At 37.8% G+C, this 12,991-nt stretch overlaps 2 protein-coding genes across 2 annotated transcripts; both read left to right on the top strand.

The window, feature by feature from the left end:
- The first annotated feature begins 363 nt into the window (after positions 1-363).
- LOC127423559 (dual specificity protein phosphatase 13-like) lies at positions 364-6,328 on the top strand. The gene is made up of 4 exons (XM_051667984.1): positions 364-587; positions 1,735-1,952; positions 2,169-2,357; positions 6,278-6,328. Exons 1-4 carry the CDS (start codon positions 448-450, stop codon positions 6,307-6,309), a joined length of 579 nt encoding a protein of 192 aa, XP_051523944.1. The 5' UTR covers positions 364-447; the 3' UTR covers positions 6,310-6,328.
- On the top strand, positions 5,164-11,566 carry LOC127423552 (dual specificity protein phosphatase 13-like). Its single transcript, XM_051667974.1, has 4 exons — positions 5,164-5,279; positions 6,298-6,487; positions 10,243-10,463; positions 10,621-11,566. Exons 1-4 carry the CDS (start codon positions 5,198-5,200, stop codon positions 10,821-10,823), a joined length of 696 nt encoding a protein of 231 aa, XP_051523934.1. The 5' UTR covers positions 5,164-5,197; the 3' UTR covers positions 10,824-11,566.
- The last annotated feature ends 1,425 nt before the right edge of the window (positions 11,567-12,991 follow it).

Below are 12,991 nucleotides of genomic sequence, written 5' to 3'. Positions count from 1 at the left end.
AAAATGATTCCCTGAGATTTTAAGGAATGCTTAACTTTTAAATCATACTAGATATTTACAGTTTCTGAAAGGAAAAAAAAATGTGAGTAGTACTTGCCTGTTAAAAACTTGCCAGATGTTGCTATGCAGTTGCTAGCGTGCTGCTGTGCGGTTACTAGGGTGTTCCAGGTTATTTCAATCTAAGTCTGTGGGTGTTTTTTCCTGTTTTACACATGTAGGATCAGGTCAGGATGAATCATATTAATCTGAATGTCATATTCCACAGTTCTGACTATAAGAAGCTGGTTTAATTTTAGATTACGAGCTGCACCTGCTCCTGTCACTTTAATAAACCTGTGCCTTCATGCTGGACAACAGCAGATACAGTATGACACGTACATTTTTCCAGAGACAGAGAGAGAAACAAAGAGTCATTACTAAAAGAGTGTGAGAGAAAGAAAGAATTATATGAAGCTCCATGATGAGCGTATAATGGATGAAGCTCGTGAAACGCCCTCTGTTAAAGAACTGGAGAAAATACTGTTTGGAGGGAAGAGAAGTGGAAATCATGTGGATGAAGTTTGGCCCAACATGTTCCTGGGTGACATGTGAGTCATAGGCTGTTTCAAAGCCTAGTAAGCTGCCTATCTGGACAGCATTTGTGGACATCATACATTAATGTTCGAATGTGCCAATATTAATGTCCCAAAAATATTTTTTACGTTGATGCCTCAAAAAGGTTTTGATACGCAGCCATAATCTCTTCCTAGGTGACTGACTGTCTGTTTGAAACTATATAGATGTGAATAGACATGGGAATCGTAAGGAATTTAACAATTCTGGTTATGATTATGTTTTTATGTTACCCCATGTGACTCTACCCTACCTAGCAACCGGGCCAATTTGGTTGCTTAGGAGACCTGGCTGGAGTCACTCAGCACACCCTGGAATTCGAACTAGCGAGCTAGCGAACTCCAGGGGTGGTAGCCAGCATCTTTACCACTGAGCTACCCAGGCCCCTTTGTTATGATTATGTATGTTTTGTGTCGTTGATTCAACAGAACTGGCTCATGAGAGTCATTCGTTCAGGAATCATACTACACTTGATGCGCTAAATTCAAACGGGTCAATTAAGTTGTGGTCTGCGCCGCGTTATCGAGAGAAGCCGGATTGAGTATAGCGAGTAATCCCGCTAAATATCAGGAAGCCTGCTGGACTCGCACGCACTTGCATGCACCAGAGATAGCACACGCGACGCTCACGTGAAACACATATGCGCGTGAGAAGATGAGAAGCATATTAAGCGCTTATGAAGTGTCCGTGTGGACATTGGAAATTGGGTCGTTCAGGAATTCAGGAATCGGACGCTGGCTTTAATAGCAGCGCTGCAGTACCGCTGAATGGTAGTGCAGGAAACATTGTCAGTGTCCCGTGTTCCGTTCGCAGAACACACGATCGAGAACCGTAAAACTGACCTGAACGTCATGGAAATCATTCGGTTCCGGTATTCATGTTGATGGGGGCCGATTCCGAAAAAGAACCGATTTTTGATTCCCAACCCTAGATGGGAGTCATTTCGAACACTAAATTAAGCAGTATTTGAACCAGCATCATGGTCGCTCTTCAATTCCTCTTGAAATGAATACGCCTACTAGTTTTCTAGATTTAGGGAGTTTTTATGGGCATCATATATATACCCAGAAATCACTTGGTGGTAAAGGGAAATTATAACATCTGTGCATTTGTGATATTCAGGTCTGTAGCCAATGATCGGTTCATTCTGTGGAAGCTGGGCATCACTCACGTCCTGAACGCCGCTCATGGAAAGATGCACTGTCAGGGCAGTCATGAGTTTTATGGGTCAACAGTCGAGTACTACGGAGTCCCAGCAGATGATTCGCCATCGTTCAACTTGTCTGTTTACTTTCATCCTTGTGCTGATTACATTCAGGAGGTGCTCAGTTCTCCGGGAGGTAAAAGCAGCCATTACATTCTGAGATTGTCCCATAAACTTCTCCTTTTGAACAATCCCTTTATTGTTTTGTTTACATTCTTCTCAAATGTACTTACAGTGGAAGTCTGTGGGGCAACCAATGGTCTACAATTAAGCACATTTCTATTAGCTATGATTTAACAGACTGAAAGCTGATATACGAACTGTGAACAGAATTCTCTCTTGTTTGCTGCAGCACGGATGTTGGTTCATTGTGCGGTGGGAGTGAGTCGTTCTGCGTCTCTGGTGTTGGCTTATCTCATGATACACCAGCGTCTTTCCTTACTGGATGCTATTAAAACTGTCAAGCAGCACCGCTGGATCTTCCCAAACCGAGGGTTTCTCAAACAGCTACGGGCTCTTGATGCGACTCTACGCTGGTCTGGTTAAACACACTTTACTAAACGCAGACATTCCAGCATCATCAACCTGAACTCTTTAAATGCATCAGGAATTTGTTGAAGTTGTTTTTTGAAAGGCTGATCTCACACTTCTTGAAGGCAGATACTAGCTTCTGTTTTGTTGTGCTAAAATAAAGCTAAACACTTTATAGTCTTTACATTTGTACTCTGAATGTAAAGTGTCATTTTAACATGAACTTTAATATAAAATTAGTAATTTAACTGAAAAAGAATGTGAAAATGCTACTGTAAAAACTATATTTTATTATTTTACCATAGATGATGACAAATTATATTAAGAGAATAATATACATAAAACAATAAATGCATCTTTACTGTAAAATAAGTGTGTGTGTGTGTGTATAAATATTATAAAAAAATATAATACTATCTATCTGTCATCTATCTATCTATCTATCTATCTATCTATCTATCTATCTATCTATCTATCTATCTATCTGTCTGTCTTTCTGTCTGTCTGTCTGTCATCTATCTGTCTGTCTGTCTGTCTGTCATCTGTCTATCTATCTATCTATCTATCTATCTATCTATCTATCTATCTATCTGTCTGTCTTTCTGTCTGTCTGTCTGTCATCTATCTGTCTGTCTGTCTGTCTGTCATCTATCTATCTATCTATCTATCTATCTATCTATCTATCTGTCTGTCTGTCTGTCTGTCTGTCATCTATCTATCTGTCTATCTATCTATCTGTCTGTCTGTCTGTCTGTCTGTCTGTCTTCTATCTATCTATCTATCTATCTATCTGTCTGTCTGTCTGTCATCTATCTATCTATCTATCTGTCTGTCTGTCTGTCTGTCATCTATCTATCTGTCTATCTATCTATCTGTCTGTCTGTCTGTCATCTGTCTGTCTGTCTGTCTGTCTGTCTTCTATCTATCTATCTATCTATCTATCTATCTATCTATCTATCTATCTATCTATCTGTCTGTCTGTCTGTCTGTCATCTATCTATCTATCTATCTATCTATCTGTCTGTCTGTCTGTCATCTATCTATCTGTCTGTCTGTCTGTCATCTATCTATCTATCTATCTATCTGTCTGTCTGTCTGTCTGTCTGTCTGTCATCTATCTGTCTGTCTGTCTGTCTGTCATCTATCTATCTATCTGTCTGTCTGTCTGTCGTCTATCTATCTGTCTGTCTGTCTGTCTTCTATCTATCTATCTGTCTATCTGTCTGTCTGTCTGTCATCTATCTATCTGTCTGTCTGTCTGTCTGTCATCTATCTATCTGTCTGTCTGTCTGTCTGTCTGTCGTCTATCTATCTGTCTGTCTGTCTGTCTTCTATCTATCTATCTGTCTATCTGTCTGTCTGTCTGTCATCTATCTATCTGTCTGTCTGTCTGTCTGTCATCTATCTATCTGTCTGTCTGTCTGTCATCTATCTATCTATCTATCTGTCTGTCTGTCTGTCTGTCTGTCTGTCATCTATCTGTCTGTCTGTCTGTCTGTCTGTCTGTCATCTATCTATCTATCTATCTATCTGTCTGTCTGTCTGTCATCTATCTATCTGTCTGTCTGTCTGTCTGTCATCTATCTATCTGTCTGTCTGTCTGTCTGTCGTCTATCTATCTGTCTGTCTGTCTGTCTTCTATCTATCTATCTGTCTGTCTGTCTGTCATCTATCTATCTATCTGTTTGTCTTTCTATCTTTCTATCCATCTATCAGTTAAATGTATAAGTTAAATGAGTTACATTATAATTTACAGAGAAAATATTGTAAAATTTAACATGATGGGGTGTTTAATGCTTGTTATATATATTGTCATGACAGTACATGATATACTTTCACAGTAAAATACATATACATACATACATATATATATATATATATATATATATATATATATATATATATATATATATATATATATATGATGATTTAAACAACTTATGCTCAAATAATAACTGAAGAATTAATGTAAGTGCTTTTATTAAATTATAAGCGTCGCATTTCTGCCTTTAAACCCTCCAAAAATTGGCCCCATTGACTTCCATTGTAAATGTCTCACTGTAACCTCGTTTTCTTTTTTTTTAAAGAAATGGAGGGACGAGTCAAAATTTTTTTTTTTTTTTTTTTTTTTTTGTGATAATCAACATTATGCCACAAATGCTCGAACCCGTAATATTCCTTTAATGTCTTTTGAAGTAAATTTGACTTTCTTAGTTCAATGAACTTCACTCATTCTAATTCAATTTAAACTGAATATAGACGTTCAATTACTTTTCATTACTGATAACCTAGAAGTAGTTGGGGCCATCCCATTGTTAGAGGTAAAATAAACTGCCATTTGATGGTAACAACTACATTTGCATTTTTTAATTATATGACTTACAATTTTTATTTCAGCTGAATGGTTTTTCTAAGCTCAATAACTTATACAAAGTTCAGACAAAACAAACTTGGATAATTGAGTTATCTCAACAAGATTAATCCAGGGCAGCTATTCCAACTCTACATTTAAATTTATAATAACTAAAAGGCTAAATCGTTTTTTTTTACAGTTTAGAAAGAGGTGATGTATTTTTATCTTGCCGCTGTGGGAATGAGGTTGTCTAATTTAAGTCACTGTTACTCGGACACAGATGAGAGGGACTGCAGTGCATTAAAAAAAATCATAATTGTACAGTACCTCTATTTATCAGTTATAATCACAAGACCTTATAGTCAGCTTATCTTAAACCAGTCTATCTCAGACTGGTTTAAGATACTTTTACTTTCCTAGCAGGGTAGTCTAGGAACCCTGATGAAAGTGCTTGCAGTAGAGTCTGGTAACAAGAATTGAAAATATATAAATAGATAATGTCGTCAGCTCGGTGTCTTCCCACTGCTTTGGACAACACATCATACACACACACGCGCGCTGACGAGCGGTTCCTCAACTGTGAGTCTGTTTGCAGAACTAGTTGTTTTTAATGTGCTTAAAATGTGTTTTAGATTCATTCAAATGCATGAGTTATCTTAAAATGGGAACTAAAGTTTGATTGTAACATATAATGACATGTAGGCTAGTGTATATTATCATTTAATACTAGTTATTAACCTGAAAGAACATACTGTTTGTTTACCTGTATTTGCTAAGGTGTTGCTAAGGTGTTGCTAGGGTGTTGTGAGTATACAGTACTTTTCATCCTGATCTTATATAAATTACATGACTGTGGCAACATTTTTGCTAAATTATATTAAGAGGTTCATTACACATATCGCTGCATTTTCGAGGTGAAAAGCAAGTTGCTGTAAATGTTCAACCAAACAGATGAGGTTTTTAAGGTTAATCCTCTATCGAGTTTTAAATCAAGAAAACTGACCTCCCTACCCTAAACCTTAAACCTAAACCTAACCGATAATGTCAGGAAAAGCACATGTGAGATGAAAAACACAATATGTCATATTGTGGTGCTTCTATGACACTTTGGGCTTACGTGTCGACTCATGTGCTCTTCAAGACTCATACTTCCTTTACACAAGTGCAACACTCTATCAGTTGAGCTACTGAGCAATTTGATCACACTCGAACAAGCTTGTAAATGTAGTTGATTATGTAATGCAAACGTTAAAATGAGTCATGCACTATAGTAAAAGTGTTTAAATGTCATAAGATAGCATTGTGTGAGGAACAGAGAGAAAAGTAAGTGTTTATGAACTGATAATCTGTCGTGATTTGTGAGAAAGTGAATAAAAGTCATTGTTGTTGTAGCGCCTCTAGTGTTCATTTCACCAGGAATCTGCCGCGATACACACAACAAGGCACGTACAGTTCATTTAGCAAAAATGTAGGTATAGTAACACGATTCTATAATACCAGGATGGTATTTTTGGATGTAGTTTGTACCAGTTATTGGGAAATATAAAGTGGAATCAAAGTCTGTAAATTCTTTACAGTTCCCATCCATACCTGGCAGCAGGTGAGGTGAGCAGCGGACAGATGTGGTCAGATATGCCACGGAACGGCAGTCATCTGGGATGTGGTGATGGAGGGGACGTCAGATACGAGACTCCACCCACCTCTGAACTCCAGAGATTACTGTGGATCAAACCGGGCACCAGCGGACACCTGGATGAGGTCAGACCTGGAATATACATCGGAGACATGTAAGAAAAATAGAAAAAGATTGGACTAGCCATGTTTGAAATAGCATACTTGCAAGGCCGTAACCATGTCTTAAACATTGGGGGGGACCAAACCATTTTGGGGGTCACGGGTGTTGAGGTCACAAATATAATGGTCCTCTTTGGTCCTTTAATATAGTAAAGGCGCTGAATGCAATCATTTTCTGAATAAAGGCTTGAATTGCGGCCTTGGTAAAGGCCCAAAATTGTATAATTTCTGGTTTTAAAAGAAGTTCACACAGTACAAGACAAATACTGTGTTTGTATTGCTAGCAATTTGCTGTTTCAGTCATCTTTTCTTTCTTTTTTGTGCTGCCTCAAAGAAAAGATGAATATAATTTGAACTTCTTTTCATCACTGATGTATCTGTAAAATGGCTTGACTGTTTCAGCTGGCAAGCAAAAAGAAAATACATAAAATTATTTACTGCCCTCAAGTTGTCCCTTATTGTTTTTTCCTCCCAGTAGGATCTTTATGCACAATCTTTTCTTCAAGAATCCTAACGCTGCTCTTTTCCATACAAAAACAGCTCATATTGAGGGTTAGAGCTTATAAATCATTATAAAAATACCATAAAAGTAGTCCATATAACACATAGCTGTTGTGTGGCCCCAGAAAGCTTGGAGTATAATGCACGAGTCACTCAGAGTAGCTCAGTGGCAAAATACGCTGGCTACCACCCCTGGAGCTCGCTAGTTCGAATCCCAGGGCGTGCTAAGTGACTCCAGCCAGGTCTCCTAAGCAACCAAATTGGCCCGGTTGCTAGGTAGGGTAGAGTCACATGGGGTTACCTCCTCGTGGTCGCTATAATGTGGCTTGTTCTTGGTGGGGCGCGTGGTGAGTTGAGCGCAGATGCCGCGGTGGATGGCGTGACGCCTCCATACGCGCTATGTCTCCGTGGCAACGCACTCAACAAGCCACGTGATAAGATGCGCGGATTGAAGGTCTCAGACGCGGAGGCAACTGAGATTCGTCCTCCACCACCCGGATTGAGATGAATCACTACGAGACCACAAGGACTTAAAAAGCGCACTGGGAATTGGGCATTCCAAATTGGGTGAAAAAGAAATAACGATTTATAATATTTGGCCTTTATGAAGCTTGACAGCTCCTGCTAACTATAAACTGTTATTCTATGGAATACAGCTGCTTAAAATATCTGTTTTTATGTTCCAAGAAAAACCCCAGCATATGGGTTCTGAACAACATAAGGGTGAGTAAATGAGTGAGTAAAAGTAAATTTAACATTTTTAGGTGAACTGCTCCTTTAACTGGGGGAAAGAAGACAAAAGACAAAAGAAGACACTTAGGAGATACTGTACAACATTCTGAATTAATTAAAGACATAAAGAAATTATTTAGAAAATCTTAAATTGATTTTAAATTAAGAATATGTGACACTATCCTTGCCAAAACCTAAAAGCACGATAGAAGCCACAAGTCACAGCTCTTACCATGTTCTAGTTCTGAGGGTGATGATAATGCTCTACTTTGTGTTTTATATATATATATATATATATATATATATATATATATATATATATATATAATTTTCTTAGACAATGTCGAGAGAAGTTTCTAAAAAGCTCCTTCAAAAATCAGCCACATTACCAAATTTATTCAGCTTCTTTACAATATACACACATTCCCTCTTTGTCTAAAGCCTGATTCGCTGAAAACAGCTCCGTTAACGTTTTCACGTTCACAATTATGAATGGCATCCAAGTCACGTGCTGTACATGACATATGTTTAATTCAAAAAGGCGAATTTCGCCAAACGGTGAATAGAGTTTGCACCCTTGGAAATTAATGTCAGTTGTACATTTCAGTCATAAAACAGTGGGCAAATATTGCATGATTAGTTAGATACTAACATCTCACATGACACAAACACTCTTTACATGAATCATCGATTTGATTGGCTATCTCATATGACATTGACGAGCGGTGTAGCAGAACAGCAACATGGATATCAATTAGTGGGGGGGACAATCTGGCCATATATGATTATTTGGGGGGGGGGTGATTACTTTTCCCCCTCAAAATATATTGTGGTTACGGCCCTGCATACTTGTATACTACTCTTACTCAGTGTTGGGGAGTAACAGAATACATGTAACAGGATTACGTATTTAAAATACAAACTACAGTTACAATTTAAATCATTGGTAATTCGAATAGTTACATTCAAAAAAGTATTTAGAATACTGAAGAGATTACTTTGCATTTTATTGTCATTTGTTTCATTTAATATTTAGTCCTTTCAGATGGAAAACATTTATCCATATAAATGATGCGATCCAAAGTGCATTTGAACAGCGGTGAAACACTTTCTTACATTCAAAGAAGTTCATGCTGTTGTGAGTTAAAAGGTGGATATGACATCATTCCATTGGGAGCTTAATAGAAGAGCTACATCGTGTTTCTACAGCTTTTCAAAAAACAGATGAAACATAAATCCAATAAATACACGATTACATGCCATGTCAATGTTTTTATGCGGTTAGGGGTTTTTTTTAACATGAAATGCTAACCAACGTAGCCTATAACTTCGTATAGAAAGCTACAAATAATATATTTTCTGCCTCATATTATGAACAGAATCCACATATGATCAGAAAAGGATGTTGTTGTGGACACTCTGTGGGGTTTTGAAGTTTGTAGCAGCAAATATAGTTAAACTTGTCTAAATTGTCATGTGAACATTTAGCTTTATGCTAAGCTAAAATGCTATTTCTTGCATTTACATGCATCTGTTACCAGGCGTGATTGTATTTTATAATGAATTCTATGTAATTTACCTTGAGAAATCTAACGGAATATGTTACAAATTATATTTTACAGTATGTGTTCTGGAATACTTTTTAAAAGTAATTTTATGCAGTATATCCTATGTACACTGTGCACAGTATGCACATTTTCTGTATACAACAGAGCACACTGTAATGGAAAAAATGGTCGCTATATAACAGGTGGCTAGAGGGATTCTGCCCTGCAAAAGCATTTTTTTTTAACTTAAAATAACATGCACTGATAAATCGTAAACAATAAGACCAAGATCGGACATTAAGAGAGTAATCAAAGCTACCAGGTCTCACAGAATCACATTTCTATACAAAATGATTTTTACGTACCTCATTGTACGTCTCACGGCATTTTCCTGGTGAAATGAACAATAGAGGCGCTACAACAACAATGACATTTATTCACACAAATCACGAATAAAACAGCTGATTATCAGTTTATAAATACTTACTTTTCTCCCTGTTCCTCACACAATGCTATCTTACGACATCTAAACACTTTTACTATAGCGCATGAGTTGTTTTAACATTTGCATTACATAATTGTGTGGTAGCTCAACTGATAGAGTGTTGCACTTGTGATGTAAAGGACCGGAGTACGAGTCCTGAAGAGCACACAAGTCGACATGTGAGTTCAAAGTGTCAGAGAACACCACAAAATGACGTGGTTGTGTTTTCATCTCACATGTGCTTTTTCTGACACTACCGGATAGGTTTAGGTTGAAGGCTTAGGGTTGGGAGGTCAGTTTTGTTCATTTAAAACTCGATAGAGTGTTAACCTTAAAAACCTCATCTGTTTGGGAGAACATTCCACTCGCTTTTAGTGCCACACAGTGGACATTTCACCTCAGAACTGCCGCGACACGTGTATCGCACCACATAATATATCACACTGTGTTCTGTCTGAATTTGTTGTGATTGGATGTTTTTCAGGTACGCAGCCAAAGACAAACATATGCTACAATCTTTAAACATCACACATGTGCTGAACGCAGCTCATGGGAAGTTCAACGTCAACACGGGGGCGAGTTTTTACAGAGACACTAAAATCACATATCACGGCGTGGAGGCGTTTGACATGCCCTCATTCGACTTAAGCCACTTCTTCTACTCTGCCGCCAAATTTATTAAGAGTGTCATGAGCACCCCTGGAGGTAAGAAGAGGAAACACACATTATGTTTTGTGCATGCAAACATTTTTAAATAATATGCAGTAATTATATTTGCAGGATCTATTTTTACATTTTCATTATTTTGCAAGTAAGACGCTTATACTTTGCTGTAGGTAAAACATATTGTGTTTCTCTGTAGGTAAGGTGCTTGTGCACTGTGCTATGGGTTTAAGTCGCTCATCAACACTGGTGTTGGCGTATTTGATGATTCATGAAAACATGACGCTGGTGCAGGCCATTAAAGCAGTTGCTGAACACAGAAATATCTGTCCAAACTCTGGATTCATGGAACAGCTCCGCCAACTGGACAAAAATCTGCACTGTCAAAGCGCTGCTCTCTGACGCTCCACCAGTTACATTGACATTATAATGTTTAATGTTTATGAAAACGTTTTGACAAAATACATAGTTCAGAAATGGTCTTAAATGAATATTCCAAGTTCAACACAAGTGCCTCACTGTAACCTTGATAATCAGCATTATGCCACAAATGCTGTCGATTGAGCATAAACTATATTGAACCCGGAATATTCCTTTAAAACACGACTTCATTTTTCAATGAAAATGATTTTGTAAGAGTTGTATGTAATTGATTGGATGTTAAAACACTATCTAGTTTACTCAAGATCTAATCTGATCCAACAATACAATATATTAATTGAAATACAATACAGAAATGCAGGGGCGTAGATTTCGGGGGGGTAGGTAACACCCCCAATAATCCCCACCCCACAATATTTATACCATGATTAATGGAAGTAAATGCTTCATGCTGCAACTGTTCGGGTCAAATTTGACCTGCCATAGGAAATGAATGGGTGAGACTATGACACAGAGCTTTTTTTTTTTTTTTTTTTTTTTTGTACAAAAAAATAAATAAATCAGATACAATGCAGAACACACATAAATGAAGGTGTGAGACTATAAAACATCCACAATGTGACACATACACAAACACGCACACACATGTACACACACAAACATGCACGCACAGATGTTCAAGCCAAATCTACGCCCTTGCAGAAATGTAACTACAGAAACATTTGCTGTGTCATACATTTGTGTTGCTTGTAAATGGCTTTATCATGTTGAAGAATCTATAAAAGAAACAGGACTAATTTTAAAAATCACAATTTTGTTGTTTCTTTTGTAATGTGCTGTGTCGGCTTGAATAGGTTATTCTACATTTTAAACATAACAACACATGGCCACATAACAAAACACAAAATAATAACAGACTGATTAACCTGGTTTTTAACCTCAGTACACCTGATTCAAACATCACCAGATCAGACTTGCTCTTTCAAGGATTTTCAGCTCTCTATTCCTATGAGTTATTCTGACCTATATTTATCACACTGACACGCAGAGACCAAAATAGAGACATATACATTACACACACCACCAGCCGATCTGACAAAATCAACTACACGTCATGTAGGTTTTTTCAGAATAGAAAATAAATAAAATAGTTGAATTACTCAACTTTGCTATAAACTACCTTAACAGAACACACAACATATTGAGATGCAGAAATGTACTCCATCTAACTAATCCCAGGCTTGTGTATGTAATGGTATCTGTATGATGTTTAAAGAATGAGCAGAGAGGAAGTTCAGAAACAGGAAGTTGGATATGAGACTCCACCATCTGTGACCTTTTGACACTCCTGCTAAAGAACCGACGGCCCTCGGGCCCCTATAATGAGGTCTGGCCTGACATCTACATCAGTGATGCGTATGTATTATACTGTAAGACCTACACTGAACATTTTAAATCTTTCATTTTCTTGATTTTGTCTTTGGTTTGACCCTTAATCACTGTTTGGGTCAATTTTGACCCTAATCATTTATATATATATATATATATATATATATATATATATATATATATATATATTATATGGTTTCCTTAAATGTGCACTAAGTAACATTTTTGTTAAGTGTCAGTTGGACTTACAGTGATACCTAGCGGTTTGGATGCAGCATAATTTAAAATCAATAGTTTTCAGTTACAGATGCCATTGTATAAATTCACTATTCACCTTCAGCCATGATTACTTTAATCCATGAGTGAAAGTGTTCAATAACAGGGCGGTTACTGAGATAAAGTAATAGTGTACTATTCGGCTGGTCATGAGACCATAACATGGCAGCCCCCATTAGGGGACCCTCTAATTGTAGATTTTAACCGTTTTTATAAGGTTACTGATGTGACTGCCACCCCTGGAGTCACAGGGCATGCTGAGTGACTCCAGCCAGGTCTCCTAAGCAACCAAATTGGTCCGGTTGCTAGGTAGGGTAGAGTCATATGGGGTAACCTCCTCGTGGTCGCGATTAGGGGTTCTCGCTCTCAATGGGGTGTGTGGCAAGTTGTGCGTGGATCACGGAGAGTAGCATGAGCCTCCACATGCTGTGAGTCTCCGCGGTGTCATGCACAACGAGTCACGTGATAAGATGCATGGATTGACGGTCTCAGAAGCGGAGGCAACTGAGACTTGTCCTCCGCCA

This window comes from Myxocyprinus asiaticus, chromosome 32 (assembly GCF_019703515.2).
Source record: "Myxocyprinus asiaticus isolate MX2 ecotype Aquarium Trade chromosome 32, UBuf_Myxa_2, whole genome shotgun sequence".
Lineage (NCBI taxonomy): Eukaryota > Metazoa > Chordata > Actinopteri > Cypriniformes > Catostomidae > Myxocyprinus > Myxocyprinus asiaticus.
This window is presented reverse-complemented; position numbering and strand designations above follow the sequence as displayed.

Bases quoted from the DNA above. Each gene is read 5' to 3' on its own strand.
- LOC127423559 (XM_051667984.1), top strand. From the start codon at position 448: ATGAAGCTCCATGATGAGCGTATAATGGATGAAGCTCGTGAAACGCCC. The intron at 588-1,734 runs GTGAGTCATAGG...TGTGATATTCAG, and splicing joins AACATGTTCCTGGGTGACAT to GTCTGTAGCCAATGATCGGT. The intron at 2,358-6,277 runs GTTAAACACACT...AATTCTTTACAG, and splicing joins TGCGACTCTACGCTGGTCTG to TTCCCATCCATACCTGGCAG.
- LOC127423552 (XM_051667974.1), top strand. From the start codon at position 5,198: ATGTCGTCAGCTCGGTGTCTTCCCACTGCTTTGGACAACACATCATAC. The intron at 5,280-6,297 runs GTGAGTCTGTTT...CATACCTGGCAG, and splicing joins TGACGAGCGGTTCCTCAACT to CAGGTGAGGTGAGCAGCGGA. The intron at 6,488-10,242 runs GTAAGAAAAATA...GATGTTTTTCAG, and splicing joins GGAATATACATCGGAGACAT to GTACGCAGCCAAAGACAAAC.